The sequence below is a fragment of the Salminus brasiliensis genome, chromosome 9 (genome assembly GCF_030463535.1).
Source record: "Salminus brasiliensis chromosome 9, fSalBra1.hap2, whole genome shotgun sequence".
Classification (NCBI taxonomy): Eukaryota; Metazoa; Chordata; class Actinopteri; order Characiformes; family Bryconidae; genus Salminus; species Salminus brasiliensis.
In genome coordinates, this window is record NC_132886.1 from 28,638,274 (window position 1) to 28,654,971 (window position 16,698).

A 16,698-nucleotide genomic window follows, 5' to 3' on the forward strand; every position below is an offset into this window, starting at 1 on the left:
TAGAAGGAGCAGAAAAAAGAAGGAGCAAGAAGTGTATAATCAGCTCAGCACTTTTCAGTTAAATTTGTGTTTATTTGAGAAGATAAGACATAAGAGATGTCTTGCCATCAGCAATATACTGTTAATGCTGTGATGTGATGAACAGTTTATTTTATTTGTGCCCTAAAATATGAAAACACACTCTACGATGAATAGTATGCATCAAGAAGTCTTGCCATTGCTTTCAGCTTTACAATGTAGGCATATTTTTACCTTTGCATCTAGTGAAACATGCTCCCTTCTACACATGTACTCTACAGGCGAACTGTTGTTTATCCAGAAGCACAATGAGAGATTTCTCCTCCGGGCAGCCTCAAGCGTCTTCCTGCCTGAAATCAGAAACGTGGCGACGTCAAAAAACAGCATCCAACCTCTACGTCCATCATCTATAATTCAAAACCTGGCTATGTCTCCAGAGCCCGAACAGCTCCAGGCTCTAGTTGTGCGAGCTAGAGCAAGTTCTAAAGCACACTAGAGCCACGATTCAGATTAAGACTGAGGCCAAGATTATCTGACAGATCTGGGCCTGTATTCATAAAGCTTCTCAGAGTGAGTGAGATGATCTGTGATCTGCCTCTGTCAGTTCGAGCATCAATAAATAAGTACTTCTGAGAAACTGAAGCCCAGATGTGACTGATTAACTTCTGATTTGATTGGCTTTTCCCTTGCCTTGTGCAGAAATACTGCAAAGCTGAATGTTTGGAGGCAATGGCATGTTGGATCACTGACTTCTGGTTAAAATTGCAGTTATACATACGTGAGGCAAAAAAATCTCACTGTCAGTTTTTTCCACCAGTATTGTGCAGCCCTACTAGAACTGAAGTTGGTTTGGTTTCATGAAAGGAAAGGGTTTGACTGAATACCTGCATTAATAATGTACGGCTAACGGTGTCTCCATTTGTTCTGATTTATAATTAATGTTGGGTGATTCTTGTATTGCAGGTCTAATCCTAAACACTTGGGACCAGATTCACAAAAGCCTTCCTAAAAAGAAAACTATTATTTAAAAAATAAAAATAAAACACTATAAAACTTCATAAGCATGGGCCTCAATCACCAATATCAAATAAAATTTAAAATATAAAAATATAAATAAAAAAAATAAAAAAAAGAAGTCTGTCTGATTCATTGTGTTTTATCACTGCAGAATTGTTCACAGCCCTGCTCTTTTTTATTTTTATTTATTTAGGCCGTAATTTAACTAGGCAGGCCATATTAGAACATATTATTATTATTATTATTATTTACAACAATATTATAGAGGTGGATCCCACGGTCCTTGTAAATGGAACAAATCCCAAAATAGAAAACACTGGTAGGTGTCAGAATCTTTGTGAAAACTGTGTAAGTGGGACTTTTCGTCTTTCGTACTGTTGGTAAATGAGGCCCAATGTTCTCCAAAACAGAAAATTTCTCAAAAGTCCCAGAAGAAAGTCTTCATTTTTTTTCTTAAACCTTTCTTGAGCTACATTTGTAACCCATCATAAACAACTTTTTACAGCTTATCTTATTATCCTAAAAAAACTAACTACTACTAAGTACAACTACTAAGTACAAAAAATTGTAGATTAAATAAGGGCTAGAAGTGGCAGTGGAGGAAACAGCCAACAGAAAAATAATCCTCTTTAGAAAATATCAGAACTGTGGTGTCGTTAAAGCGTTACGTTGCTGTAATTATGCAGAACCCAACAGTACTTTATGGAAACTATCTCCACTCTTAATTTAGTTCAGTGATTGTACTTTTTCTGCTTCTGTTAGCCTGTAATGTACTGAGTTTGTATTTGGCAGCCACATGGTGTTATGGACCTACCTGGACCTCTGCTTGTACAGGCCCAGAGCCTCGTTGGCCACATACTGGATGAAGGCCGGGTCCTGTAGCTGTAGGCCGGCCGGCACGATGAGTGTGACAGTGGGAGCGTTCAGGATGTTCACCTCTACCTTTGTGCCTGCCGCAGGCATGTTCGCTTCCTCTTCAGTCACCACCTAGCAACACAGCAGTGTTCAAGCTAACAGGCGACAAGTGGCTAACAAGCTACGAGGCTAATGTAGCTAACAAGTAATGCCTTATAACCCAGCATGATCACGCAAACAACCTCAATTTCAGTCATTTCCAGTTCCTACCCAAGCTGGGAGGGTGAAAGTTAGGGTGTACGTTCTCTGAGGGACATGAGGAGCTACAAAAGTCATCATATCATATCAAACAGCTGCTTATGCATCCTCATTAGACCCTTAATGTCCGTGCTGTTACATTAGAGAGCGAGATGGTGGGCCATCCTACCAATTCAGAGAGAGTGAAGCTGAAATGGTGCTCTCTGGTTGTGGCATCACTGGGGGTTGAACCAGTGACCTCCTGATAATGATGATGATATGGCCAACGCTTAGATAGCTGTGCCACTCAGGAACCCCAGAACTGTCCTTTTGCTATCAGCAGCCAGAGCCTGAGAGCGCACAATTGGCTTTGCTCTCGGTTGGGGAGATATCTCTCTCTCTCTCTCTCTCTCTGTCTCTCTGTCTCTGTGTGATGATGCATCTGACCATGATGCTCGACCATGCATCAGAGCTGGGTACCCGACGCTTTCCTCTGAGCATGTTAGTTGCCCAGTGACGTCCTAAAAAGTTGTGGTGATGCTGTTAGCCATTGGCAGCCGAGGCCCCAGGAGAGCACAATTTGCCCTCCTCTCTCCAGGGTGGGTAGATGGCGCTCCCTCGCCTAGCCATGTGGAGGGGGCATGTTGGTCCGCCCTCACTAGTGTTGGAGGCATTGCATGGAGATGGAGGGGGGATATTGCTTGGGTAATTGCCAGTCCAAATTGGTAAGAAAATGGCAAAAAAAAAAAAATGTGATAAAATGTATTATATAGAACCATTACCTTTACCAAAGAACCATAGAAGAACCCCCTTTTTAAAAGTATGAACCAATTGTGGACTTGCATATAAAAGTCTATTTGTTCATTTTGAGGCGGTTTGAGGGAAGTGTGTGATGATTAAGGAGTGCAGTTTGCGCACTGCTAATTGGTGTACATAACCTTCCACAACCTGTTAGCGACACTAGCCTTACATCTCAAAGCCAAAACTACAGAAACAAACAGCCTGACGCGAGTATCTGACTACAATTCATCCTCCTCACCGTGGTGATGCTGAAGATGTTCTCTGGCGTGGCGTTACCGTGGACCAGCTCAGCCACCCAGCCGAACTCTGCAGCCATGCTGTTGAGCCAGCCCACTGTGTCCTCGGTGTGACGCTGCACAATGCCTAGCACCTCCTCATATTGCTGCTTGGACACCTCCAGCAGCTCTGACACCTCGTCCAGCTCGATGTGCAGCTCCCGTACACTCGGGCACTCTTCACACACATACACACATTTCTTGTTAAAGCACCAAACCGTGTCCAAAACGACCCTCATTTACTGTTTAGTGTTCTGTTGTGGGAGTCTGAATCTGGCGCACCCAAATCCACAATGTACTAAAAATGCACTAATACTCGACGTCCAGAAGTTTATAGACACCTGCTGAACAACATTGCTTCTGAAATTAAGACTTTGCCCCATGATTTGCTGTGGGGACAGCCTCTACTCGTCTGTGAAGGCTTTACGCTACATGATGGAACCTTACTGTGAGGAATAGACTGCGTTCAGCCACCTACTATGTAGGCTGTTCTAAAGAGATAAGCTGTGTGTACACAATTGAACAGCTGTATCAGCAATGGGTGCACCTATAAGTAGCTGGTGTAATTCAGTAAATAACAATGCTGCCTTCCCTATGGCAGACAAGGGTGTGGGGGGACTAGGGCCTGGCAAGGCCACCGTGCTACACCTTGGGCAAGACTCCTAACACTGCCTTCATCTACTTGTGTTACTTGCCTCAACAGTAAGTCACTCTGGATAAGAGCGTCAGCCAAATGCCATGTTCACTAATTTGGGGTGTCTAAATACATCTGGACGATTGTTGTCAGTAATGTACAACTCAGTAGGCTACAGGGCGTGACAGACTACCTTCAACCTCTACATGAATCGTCTAACCACATAATTTAACGCTCTCGTCTTGTTATGTTAAAACACGGCCTCAATTTCCCATGGGGACTACAGCAGAAATAGCAGAAATGCTTCATATTTGGTTCAGAAATGCTGGTTATGGTTCTCTGTGGGTGTTCTCTCGTTTATGGTGACATACTTCTTTGAGGATAATGATGGGTTTTCATGAAGAGGCCAAAAATTCAACAAATGTGTATTTGTGTGCTTTGTGTGCCTTTAATCACCAGCAAGCAGGGTTCCCTGGCAGGCTTCACACTTGCTCTGGAGCTGCCAGCACTCTGCAGACTGTCTGCGCAGATCTCTGCACAGTTTTCTCCTATGGAGGAAGCCAGGGAAAAGCTGCTTCTCTGAAACACACAGATGGATCAATAAATTATAAAGACTTCAGTTTCAGGGGTTCATAATGTTGGACGAAGCTTCTTCATCTACACTGTCTTTCAAAGTTGGTCTTTTTTAGTTCTGATATAGTCCAGATACGTCATGAACTGCAGAATTAAGGTGTTTTTATATGTTTACGATGATTTGATCGTGATCAAAAAGTTCAAAATACACAGATCAGCCATAACAGTAAACCTAGTATTCCTAATACTGCATTGGTGATGCCTAATAGTGCCACCTAAACAGCACTGACTTGTTGAGGACTCCACAAGGCTTCTGAAGGTATCCTATGGTATCTGGCTCCAAGGTATTAGCAGTAGATCCTTAGTAAATCCTGTAAGTTGTGAGGTGGGGCATCCATGAATCACATCAATGAGCCTTGGGTGGCCATGACCTTCCACTAGCTACTGGTAACCACTGAATACTGCATGCAGGAACACCCCACACCCCAAGACCTTCTGTGATGTTGTGAAGATTTTCTGACCCAGTCATCTAACCATTACAAGTTGGCTCTTGTCAAAGTGGCTCAGATTCTCACACTGCCAAATTTTTCCTGCTTCCAGCACATCACAATTTCAAGAACTGACTCTTCACTTGCTGCCCAATATCCGAGCCCTTGACCAGAGTCACTACTTCAACATTCTCAATGGTACTAGATTGGGTGATTCCAAACTTTTGAACTGTAACGTACCTCTTTCTTTCTCTGCCTCCTCCAACGCACTGTGCACTTTGTCAAAAGCCTGGGTGATCACGGCACCAAACTCCTCAGTCAAACTCCTGCCGAAGTCAAAGAAGGATTCCAGCACCTCGTCCAGCCCCACGCCCTGCAGGTAGGCCGAGTCCAGCTCGTCTGCGGCTGTAGGGAGGAGCGCCACACCGTCCTCGTCCTCCTGGAGCTCTGGAACAAAGGCCTTACGCAGCGCCAGGTCCAGCTGCCTGTGGAAGCGGGACACCAGCACCATGCTCCTGTTCACCAGGCTGCCCACCTTGGTCAGCAGGGTGCTGAATGACTCCTCGATCCTTACCACATCCAAGTCTGGGCTCTGTTCACTCTGGTTCACTTCGAGCTCATCCCAAGAGTCTCGTGAGCCAAAACGGGCACTCACCCTGCGGAAGAAGCCCTCCAGCTGAGAGGGGGAGACAAGTCAATTAGGGATTTCTAACAATCGGCCAATCAAATCTTTCAGTCCCTTGTCCTCTGAAGGCTTTACTACTGCAACTCCCTTCTGGCTGGTCATCATGAGTGCCATTGGGGCCTTGCAACTGATCCAGAAGGCAGCACTCTCTTCACTGACTGCCTGTAAACGCCTGCATCAGATTCAAAACCCTGACGATGGTCTACAAAGCCAATAATGGACCAGCCCCTTATTTCGTGATGGCAGTGGTCATAACCCAATCCGTATCAAGAGCCTTTTGAGCTTCAGGTACGGCTCAGCTTGACCCACCATCCTGAAAAATATATGGAAGTCAAGCTAGACTTATCTCTTCTGAAACAAACTTCCTCTGGGTGTCCGAACAGCCGAGTCAGTCGCTGTCTTCAAACGCTGACTGAAGGCTCATCTCTTTAAAGAGCACTTAATTCAGCACTAATCTTGCACTTATTAAAGGATTGCTTGTGACTGCACTTAAATGTCTTACTTTGATGTCTCGGACATTCAGGCTTGGCCCGTCTTTTAGTTTGGTTTGCTTATGATTGTTAAAGTTTGTGGTGAAGATCACCATGGCCAGATCCAAAGAGCTCTCTGAGGCCTTCAGAAAGAAGGCTGTAGATGCGTTGAGACTGGGAGGGGATTTTAAAAGTCTCAGATCTCAGAACAATTCGAAATCAGACGCTCCACTGTCCGCTAAATAATGTAAAACAACTGCCAACATGGCCAGGTTAAGCCGTCCTAGCAAGGACAGCCCAAGAGCAGACCAAAAGATGCGTAAAGAAGTCCTAAAACATTATACACAGGACCTACAGGTAGCTTTTGTCACAGTACATCTTCCAACAGAAAGACACCACACACATTTTCATGATTTTAATGGGAGGTGTGCAAGTAAGAAACAATTGCTGTCAAGAAAAAAAGGCAATCAGGCAAATCAGGCAGGGCTCAAATTAGCCAGAGAACACCTAGACACCTTTTGGTTCAGGTCTTCTGGAACAACAAGCTTTCAGACTGTGGAACGGCTGATTTCTAATTGTTCTCATCTGCATCTACAGCCTTCTTTCTAAAGGCCTCAGAGAGCTCTTTGGATCTGGCCATGGTGATCCTCACCACTCACTTCAACAATCCAAACCAGCAAACCAAGCTAAATGTCTGATGTCTTAAATAAGACAGGCTCCTCCAGAATCCTCCTGAACCATGTTCGGCTGATGTGGAGCACCTGATTCAAAATTTTCTAATCTAATTTTTGCCGTTTTATAGCACATAATTTTATCCGCAGAAGATTCAGTCTTACAAGTTGGAGTGTTTTCTGCTTCTCACAACCCAAGTCAAGCCAGACACGTTCAATGATGTTGAGGTCTGGACTTTGTGGAGGTCAGTCGCAGCTTAAGCTGTTTAAATGTTGCTTTTCTCAGCTCTTACTTGATCACCTCCACAACCTTTTTAAAGCCACAGGTTGGACTGAAACCTGTGAACTTATTTTTTTTTTCTGATCATGAACAGTGAATATCTGCTACAGGAGTACTTGGAGTTGGTACAGAGCAAAAAAGTGGCCTGCTAAGGGTTCTGTCGGGCAACACTGCTTGTTTGGAAGGTTAGACACCCGCTTAAACAGATTAGTGAGGAGTACTTGACACCTGTGAACTTATTTGTTTTCTCTTCAGAATCCTCTCTAACCATGTTCAGCTTCTGGAGGCTTTCGTTCTAAACAACCAGTAGCACACCTGATTCCACTTGTTCAACCAATCAGTGAGTCTTCGAACAACTGAACTGACTGTGCTTCTGCTTGGCTGGAATGAAAGCCTGCAGTTTCACTGGCCCTTTGTGGATAAGACTGGACACCCGTAATACAGTAATATGTTGTCATAACTTAGCTTACTAGAAAATTGCATTTCTGTTAACTACTTAAATTACTTAATTCTTAAAACTGAAAATTTAATTGTATTTTATGTGTTTATTTATATTCCCTCCATCTCCCGATATTGTTCAAAGCATTCGTATACTGCTTATGATGAAATATGCTAATATATATATATATATTTCCATATCTGTACCCATACAGATTTTTTTGTATTTGGCAATATCTAGACTCTATTCCATTTACAGTAAGTTCGTACAACAAGAAACATTTGCACATTATGGACAATAAAGCATGGTTCTGGAGAGAGAGAGAGAAAGAGAGAGAGAGAGAGATCTTAGTCCACACCATACCTTACTAGAGAAAGTGGCGAAGCCGCGGCGGCAGGTGTTGGTGTAGAAGCTCTTGCAGGTGTCCTCCAGACAGGGCCTGCACTCTTCCCATGAAGACTTCAGAGCCTCCTTACAGTGCTGCTCCGCCTCGTCCAACTTCTTGACCACGTCCTGAGCCATCTCTGCTGCCCCCTGGTGGTAATCACAAGGTCCCAACGTCTCAACATAAAACTCACTGTGCTCTATTGCAAACACCATGAAGAACTTCAGTTTAGTACAAGGCTGGGCAGACACACCTGGGGACTTTTTTTTTTATTCATAGTTTCTTAAAGTTAAAAAGAGTTTATTCTGCTTTTGTTGATGTAACTGTCTCTACTTTCTACTAGATTCTGAAGAAGCATTGCTGTGAGACTTTGATTGCATTCAGTAAAAAAAGTCTTAGTGAGGTCAGGATGCTGGATGATCGCCACCCCACCTCATTTCCAACTCCCCAAACTCATCCCATAAGTATTTGATTGAGCAACAACCATCATTCCAGAGAACGCAGTTCCACTGCTCACAGCTCAATGCTGGGGGGGGGGGGGGTGCTCTAGCATTAGGCACTTCTGTACAGGGACTAGGTAAGCTGTGTGTGTGCATCAATGAGTACAACTTATAGCAGCTTAATGCATTTATTAGGAGGGGTGTCCACAAACATCTGGACTTATAGTGTTTACCACAGTTCCTAACACACAACACAAGCAATCATGAACACTGAATATCTGCTATAGAAGTACTTGGAGTTGGAACAGAGCAAAAAAAGTGGCCTGCTAAGGGTTCCATTGGGCAACACTGCTTTACAGCAGATGGTCCATCAGTAGAAATCAGTTTGTTTGGTATATATCCCACCTTAAAAACCCATAGTTCTCTTATCTGATTTCTTTCTCTCTGATTTTTCATCAAGTCTGATGAATTAGCCTGATTCACACATAAAATAAATGAACTATTCCCACATGGTTATATTTTATATCATGTGGAACTGATGTACAAATCGGACCCACGTAAATACAACTGTGGTTCTTTTCAGCCCAGACCACTGACCTTCTTCTTCTCTCCACTGTTCCGGAGAGACTTCATCAGGTGCTCATGCTTCTCCTCATTCCTGGCCATCACCTCTTTCATCTGCTTAACACCGTAGAGGGCTCTTCTGACCTCCTCATCCACAAGCTTCTCTCCTTCCAAAGACAGTCCTGAAAAGCACATATACAGCCTTCTGGAGCAAGGAAGCACTTGGGTCATGGAAGCATGCCAAATCTTTGTCCAAATAATACTAGGTTGAAAGTCTAAGCCTACTTGATTGTACAAAGTGAATGGCAAGCTAAGACTAATCCCTCATATAAGCAAACACTGTATATGGTTCTATGTCTGATTCAAGAGAGGTTTTGCTATGGAGATATGGATGTGAGATGTGATGTTATTATGCCAGACTCACGTTTGAGAGTGTCCGCTGGTACAGCTTTTGGAGTGGGACCAGGGCCGGCCTGGAAGGCATGCAGCGAGGCCAATAAAGCCAGGGAGAGCAGCAGAGCCCTCATCCTCAGCCTCTCCTTCGTCACTGTGTCTCCTCACTGGTACAGTCTATTAGAAGAAGCAACATTTGCTTAGACCTTGTTTCATTCATAGACTAATCACTTATTTCCAATATTTATATATAGTGGTCAATAATATCTTGTGACCGTATATATATATATATATATATATATATATATATATATATATTTGGGTTCAAATTATCAAATTACATTTGGGTTCAAATTATCCAGCGTAGTGCGAAATACCAGTGCTAGTCAAGAAGGGGTTGACTATATATATATATATATATATATATATATATATATATATATATATATATATATATATATATATATATATATACATATATATATTGACCACTAAGGGGCGCTGTACCCTAGGTTAAGTGGCCTGAGATGGACCACATGCATTTTCTGTACAGCCATCTGCCATTCCCATTGATACTCGTAGCCTGTTTACACTTGCCCACCTCACGCCCCCACTCAAGATTTATGCATTTATACAGACTACATGAAGCTCAAAAACATCATGTAGCGGCTCAGAAACTTCTGAGACATCTAAATGGACAGCATGCGAGTACTGTCCACTCTGAGAAGTGAATTATGAAGGCCTATTCTGTGACCGATAATATTCATGATGAAAGAATGCAAGCAAACATTCTCAGCTGAGGAGCTGGAAAGCTCAAGAGATCTTGTGACCGTACGTTCCACTTTAACCTGAATCTGCAGCTTTGGCCTGGCGGAAACAACACCAGGCCACCTGAGAGGGTGACTGTGACGTACATCAGAGCTGAGGACAAATTTCTCAGCTCAGTTGGAACAACAGTGGAGGCCTGCCTTAAACGATACACGTTCTCCGTTATGGAGGTATCCTAGAACCACTACCTTTACTTAAGAAGCTTTGCAGAACAGTTTTGTTAAAAAATATCTACTATATGGCCAAAATGTTTTGGACACCTGCCCCACCTTCACTACAGAAACCGCCTCTACTTTTCTGGGAAGGCCTTCCACTAGATTTCCGAACCAGACCTTCAGAGAACACATTTCCGCCGCTCCACAGCCCACTGTGCTGGGGGGAGAGGGGCTCTAAATGATGCGAGGTGGCCTTAGGCTCATGTGCGGCCGCTCTAGACAGTCCCACTCTAGGTGATGCTTTTCTTTGGAGATTACACAAGCTGTATATGCACATTTGAACAACTGTGTCAAAAATGAGTGCACTTTAAATTAGTGGAATTTACTAGAAAGAAGGGGTGTCCACAAACTTTAAATAGGGTGACCATGCACCCCCTTTACCACAGTTGATTGACCAAAAATGCCTAAACATGCTCAAATGCTCAACACACACACACACACTGCCACGGTCCTACAATTTAGGCCTACTTAAAGCCCCCAAGCCACAACATCCTAAGCCCGACAGACTCATTTAATGCATGTAAAAAAAATTTATATAATTTAATTTAATATGGTCACCCTAACTTTAAAGAATAGCACACCCCATGATTCCATTGAAGAAAAACAACCTCTCCAGCCCCCTCAGAAATGACCTCTGAGAACACTGGTGTAGCTCAACAGAGCAATCATACACCAGAGTGAAAGCAAGCGCGTGTCAGAAATGACACCAAATAAGTGCAGCTTTAAATGACCGCCTTCACCAGAGCTGGGAGGGTAACAGGATTTGCTGCATAGCCATCTGTCGTCTGAGCTGACCGGTCAACAGCTCCATGACGTTTGGCAAGTTAGAGTCACAGGCTAATATAGTAAAGCCCTGATGTCCTAAGTACGTTTGCTGGCAAAATATTTACCTGTGGACACCTGATCTGCACTCTATTGTTCTCATCCTCCACCTTTGCTGGCTTACACAATAGATCACAATAGATTAGTTCAAGTGGGGCACTTGAATCCAATCCTATTCTACCCACAGCATCAGTTCTTAAGCAACTACTATGCTGTAAACTGTAGCTATCCGTAAACTGCTCAAATATTAACAATTTATACATTTATACAGACTACATGAAGCTCAAAAACCTCATGTAGCGGCTCAGAGACATCTAAATGGACAGAATGCGAGTAATGTCCACTCTGAGAAGTGAGTTATGAAGGCCTATTCTGTGACCATGATAATTAAACTGTTCAAATATGAACAATTATGAACTTTTTATGTCTATTTATGATGTTTGTGTGGTTTTATGTATCCAAAACAGTCATAATTAATTCTCACACAACCATTTTCCAAAGCCTTTTTTGTCCCTTAGAAGTAAATAGGCTGTTTCTGTTTAGAACTGATATGTAAATGACTGGCAATTAGATGTCTAGATTTAGAAATGTGATTATTTTAAAGATTTATGAGGTCTTGTTTACCTCCTTAGAGACTGTACTTAAGAACTGGTTAGCTAATACATGTATTATATGGTCCCCGGCCACGTAATAAACATAATAAACATGTAAGTCAAGGCGACCTGTTGAAGATAGACCTCCGTAGATTGAATCTAAGGCAGGTTTGGTTGGCTTTTTAAACATGGAACCCTGGTGCTAAGCTCTGTGTTAAGTGAGGCCTATTAGTACGAGTAAGAATGCTGGCTTTCAGTCCGAACAAGAGGACCAGAGCGAGTGGGTCTCGGTCTGCCTCCCAAAAATATGTGGTGTGGTTTGTTTGAAATATGAAACCGCATATGTGAAAGACCACAGACCAAAACTGGTACAACTGTCGTGTGACCTTCCTTTACGGCTTCTTATTCTGCGTCAAGTACGTCAATGTGAACGCAAAAGCGTCCAGGACTGGAATCTCGACCATGGGAACTGATCCTCAAGCATAACCTCTCCTTAAATGTGTCAGAGGTTGGTCATGACCTCACAAAAACAGTTCATTCAACTGCTTCATTTCCATATAGACTTTATGGACCAGAGAAGAGCACAGAACCTGATCCATGATATGAGCTTGAGATTTGGCCCTCTAATCTTAGTAAGTGTACAACACAAATTACTGCGTGGCCAAAAAACCTCAAAAGTAGTTTCAAGGCTAATGTAGCTTATACATAACCTGCAACTACGGCTGTACAAGCTACCGATTTTCAGAAATTTAGCCAACGTCATACAGTGTCAGGAACCACAATAACAAGGCTACTTGAGACGACTTGACACAGCTTCGGTTCCTGCTTTGGCAAATTGCTTCCATTGTACTTGCTAGCTTGGCAGCTACATTGGTAACAAAATACTGAAGTAGCAAACTACACCCAACTAACATTTACATTGAAGGCATTTTGCAGAGGCTCTCATCTAAGCTAGTTTGTATAGACTAGGATCCATAAGATACCGCTAAGCTTAGACGCTACTAAATCCAAAAGTCAGTATGGAGACCACAATGCTCGACACTACACTTCACTCCAAGTACTCTTGAAAGAGCTGGGTCTTCAGTCTGCGTTTAAAGACCACCTTGACCAACTCCCAGTGTTCAAATGAGGCCTAAAAGCCTAGAACCCACTAAAACATTCCTACTACACACTCCCTTTCACATAGTTGAGCTATCTGTAAAATAAGACGGTAACGTTAGAGTACACTACTACTACACAACAGCACAACAGTGATAACTGTAGTATGACACAGCATGAAGCCCAATACTCACCAGAAGCTTCTGGTTCCTTTCTGTCTGTGCAGGGTGTGATGGTGTGAAGCTCTTTGTTGTCTTCAGGATGAGGCTGATGTTTATCTTTACCTGGACTCTTCTATTTATACCATGCTGAGCAATAGGCAATCCCATTAACGCATTTGGGGCCTGCTGGTGAGCTCTAATCCAGCAGTCAACACAGTGACTCAAGCCTTTCTTCCTCATCTCGGCGTAACAACACAACAATCATAGGCGGTTAACTGATGTGATCCAGCCAATGCTTAAACATTTGTGAGGTTTTCCCAGGCAGCGGTTCGGGGCTGTTGTGGAAATACTACACTACTGTTCAAAAGGTTAAGGTCACTTGTGAATTGAACAAGTTCATATACAGTAGCTGGACAGTGCACAGGGAGATCAGGACCCAAACCAGCTAACTGTATTCTTCTAATCAAGCTATCAATAGCAACTGCCATGCCTTTTGTACAGTACAGTATAGTACTGTCAAACAATAACAGCTTAAAATTCTACAGCAGGTAATTTAACGCTGCAGTTCACATTAGGCATTTCTTCCTCTTGGGTTCCCAGTTGTGGATAGCGGTGGAAATGCTGGGGTTGAAACCATGTGATTGCTTAGACAGTTGCACCACTTGGGAGCCTTGAACTTCCATGCATTTCTGTGTCCAACAACATTTGGTACTCTGTAAGAAGACTGACAATAGTTATATGGCTGGCTTTCAAAGTTCATTAAACATCATGGACATCTGCTTAGATTATATACAGTTTACCTAACATGGTTATTATGTTCGTTCATGTATAGACGGATCTGTTGGCCTGTATTGGCAGCTCATCGTATCACGGAAGAAAGCGAAAATGGCAAAATGTAAGTGCAATTACCGTGATCTTTGATGATGGCAGGGTAAACAAAGGAAGCCAGACCAATGCGGCGGATGCGGTGGGTGTCGGATTCTTCGAGCACCCCCACAAGTGGGATTTCCTACTCGGAAAGTCGAGAGAGCCTCACCAACCCCACTGAGTTCGAAATCCAAGATGGCTGCCCCACACATTAACAGTAGTAAAAGTGGTAGTATTATTCATTATTAAATCAGTTGTCCACTCAGTGCTGTCCAGCGTCTATCTGTGGACATGTTTCCATGATGTTTGGATGCGTAAAATACTGTGAAATGTGTTATCAACTAGTTCTGCCAACAATGCTAACGATAGCAATAGTTCTCAAGACTGCTGGGTGGGCAATAAAGTCTGTCAATGGCACGTTGGGGACACCAGGTGGTTTCTCTGAACTGGATTATAATTAAAATAGCCGATTCCTGATCCATTGAAAGATATCTGGATCAGCCTTGATTCCAATCCATTGGAATCGTGTTCAGGTAGGTGAACTGGGTGTCTTATTGACCCAACGACTCTTATCAGTGTGGTGTGTTCTGCTAACCCAGCAGGAAAATCAAAGCCTAGTCTACCATGGGTAGGGCAATGTTGTTACCAGCTACGCTACACCAGTCAAGACTAACTAGACAGTGGTGGTTTACCGGGTACCATTTCATATCATTTTACTGTGCATTTAGTGCTCGTGCAGTTCAGCACCTCCAGACAACTGCGTCACATGGGAAATTACAAAGCACCAAAGATTGGAATGACTGGCATAAACAAATACGTCCTAAGTATATATGATAACACAGCAGTGTTTATAGATCCTTCAGTTTTAATGGACCTGATATCACCGAGTCAGACTGGCATGCGTGTGAGCGTACATTCCTCTTACGGTTCTCATTAGTGAAGCATGTCTTTTTAAACGTGCCCTCTTCACATAGCTCTGACCCTGAAAATAGACCTCTCTCACCCATAATCAGAAACAGCAAAGACCACTGGAAGTGCCCGGTCCTTACCCACCTGTTTCCCATAACCCCATCAGGAACGTGGTGGCTTACATGCAGAGGGTGTGTTACTGAGGAGAGCTGAGAGCTGTTGTAGGACACTATTCAAGTACGTCTACTCATAATTTAGTTAGTATTAGTAATTGTTACTCAATCGGGACACACACATGGATTATGACTGAATGTGGAGGGCTGGATTAGAGCCTTTATCGGGCCGGTTCTGTTATGATTACATTGTGGATACGTTGCACATGTGGACCTCTGTCATCACAGCCGGCGGGACGGAGACCTTAACTGACAGGCTGACCGCTCAGAGCAGCAGTCAGAGCTCCAAACCACTGCTGTAAATAAGACCCTCCAGCACACCGCTTAGACTGAGTGTAAACACAGCCGGACCCTCCTTCATTACCCTTAATCAAACCCAGGAGGGTCTGCTGAAGGGCGGTCAGGAGTGAGGGGGCTGGTTGAACAGTATCGGAGTACAGGTTACGTTATCTAGTTACAGTAGTTAAAGAATTTGCATCTCTACAGCTTAATGTTTCTTTTTTTTTGGGGGGGGGGTGTATATAAACAATGTTTATGTGATGTCTGGGTGAATGATTATTTAGGTGAACCTTAGCAGTGAAATGCTGTGTTGCATAGAAAGCACCGTCCATGTTTAAGGTGGTGGTAACAGGATGACCAGAGTGAGAAGGAAGTAGCTGAGTCTGCAGGTGTACCGATGCATACGGTCATACGGGTCTACCAGCAGTGGCAAAAATCCCAGGATCTACAGGAAATTTGTGGCCTGAAAGACAAAAGCGATGGACTGGGGTCGCTGGTGTTGGGGTTGGCTGGCTCACTCTGGGTTTGGGGCAGGAGCCTGCTAGAGCCTGAAGTTACTACCACCTTAAGGTGAGACATTATATAGATATTATATATGGTACTATACTGTACAGGAGACTTTCCACTGTACCTCGGTGAAAGGTGATGGGACGCTGTTGATGTAATCGTTAGGGGTTGTTGCTGTTGCTGTTGCTGTGGTTCAGTAATGAATCTGTCCCTGAGTGAGTGTGAGCTCTCCAGGCCCCCCAGCTCTGCCTCGTTTTGTTCCCTCCCATAGTTGAACTCCAGATGCTCAGCCTCCTCCTCCTCCTCCCACTCCTCCTCCTCCTCCTCCTCCTCTCCCAGTCACACAGCCCCTCACGCTTTCACCTGGTTCTCCTTTAAGAACCAACGAGCAGAGAGTTTCACTCAAATGTAAAAAACAAGTGGTCGTGCAGACACCCCACGGACTCTCAACTTCCTACTGCCTCCCCCCCTCTCTCTCTCCCTGTGGTGCACTGAGAGCTGGAGCCAGCAAAGAAGGCATCCATCCTCCCGACTGAGCTGGCTGGCTACTCACCTCAGCTCCTTGACGCTCACCTCGGAGAGGTCCTGGTGGAGGAGAGGGGAAGCTTCCACCTCTAGGAGAACCTTTAAGCCTCAGGTCCATTTTGCATTCCTACCTACGGGGGACCAAGGAAGCCCCCACGCGTCTCAGGTGGACCTGCTGGTCAACAGAGGCGTTTGGAGCCGGAGAAGTTTTTTTAGCTGTTGTTTGTTTGTTTGTTTGTTTGTTTGTTGTTTTCTGCGCTCGAGCGCCATCCGCGAGGTAACGGGCTGCCGTTGCTATGCAGTTGATGTGACCGAGTGGCGCCAAACTCGATTAGCAGCGGTGCAGTTTCACCATCTTCCACGATGAAGGGTGAGTTGAGCTGCACGTACACACACACACACACACACACACACACACACACTTTTACACTCATAAACACTCTAAACACGTTTAAACCGGGGCTGAAGTGTGTGTGTGTGTGTGTGTGTGTGTGAT

At 43.9% G+C, this 16,698-nt stretch overlaps 2 protein-coding genes across 3 annotated transcripts in view; one reads left to right on the forward strand and one right to left on the reverse strand.

Annotated features, from left to right (window-relative positions):
• Positions 1 to 49: 49 nt before the first annotated feature.
• clul1 (clusterin-like 1 (retinal)) lies at positions 50 to 9,450 on the reverse strand. Its single transcript, XM_072686918.1, has 8 exons — positions 9,257 to 9,450; positions 8,866 to 9,014; positions 7,807 to 7,977; positions 5,139 to 5,574; positions 4,294 to 4,416; positions 3,167 to 3,381; positions 1,850 to 2,022; positions 50 to 368 (listed from the first exon to the last, which is right to left on the reverse strand). The coding sequence occupies exons 1-8, from the start codon at positions 9,357 to 9,359 to the stop codon at positions 353 to 355; spliced, it is 1,386 nt and encodes a 461-aa protein (XP_072543019.1). The 5' UTR covers positions 9,360 to 9,450; the 3' UTR covers positions 50 to 352.
• A 6,611-nt stretch (positions 9,451 to 16,061) lies between these two features.
• The window catches only part of colec12 (collectin sub-family member 12), a 69,314-nt gene continuing 68,677 nt past the window's right edge, over positions 16,062 to 16,698 (forward strand). For both annotated transcript variants that reach the window (XM_072688136.1, XM_072688135.1), the window contains exon 1: positions 16,062 to 16,572. In XM_072688136.1, coding sequence (XP_072544237.1) covers positions 16,566 to 16,572 — 7 coding nt within the window. In that variant the 5' untranslated portion in view covers positions 16,062 to 16,565. The remainder of the gene's footprint in view (positions 16,573 to 16,698) is intronic.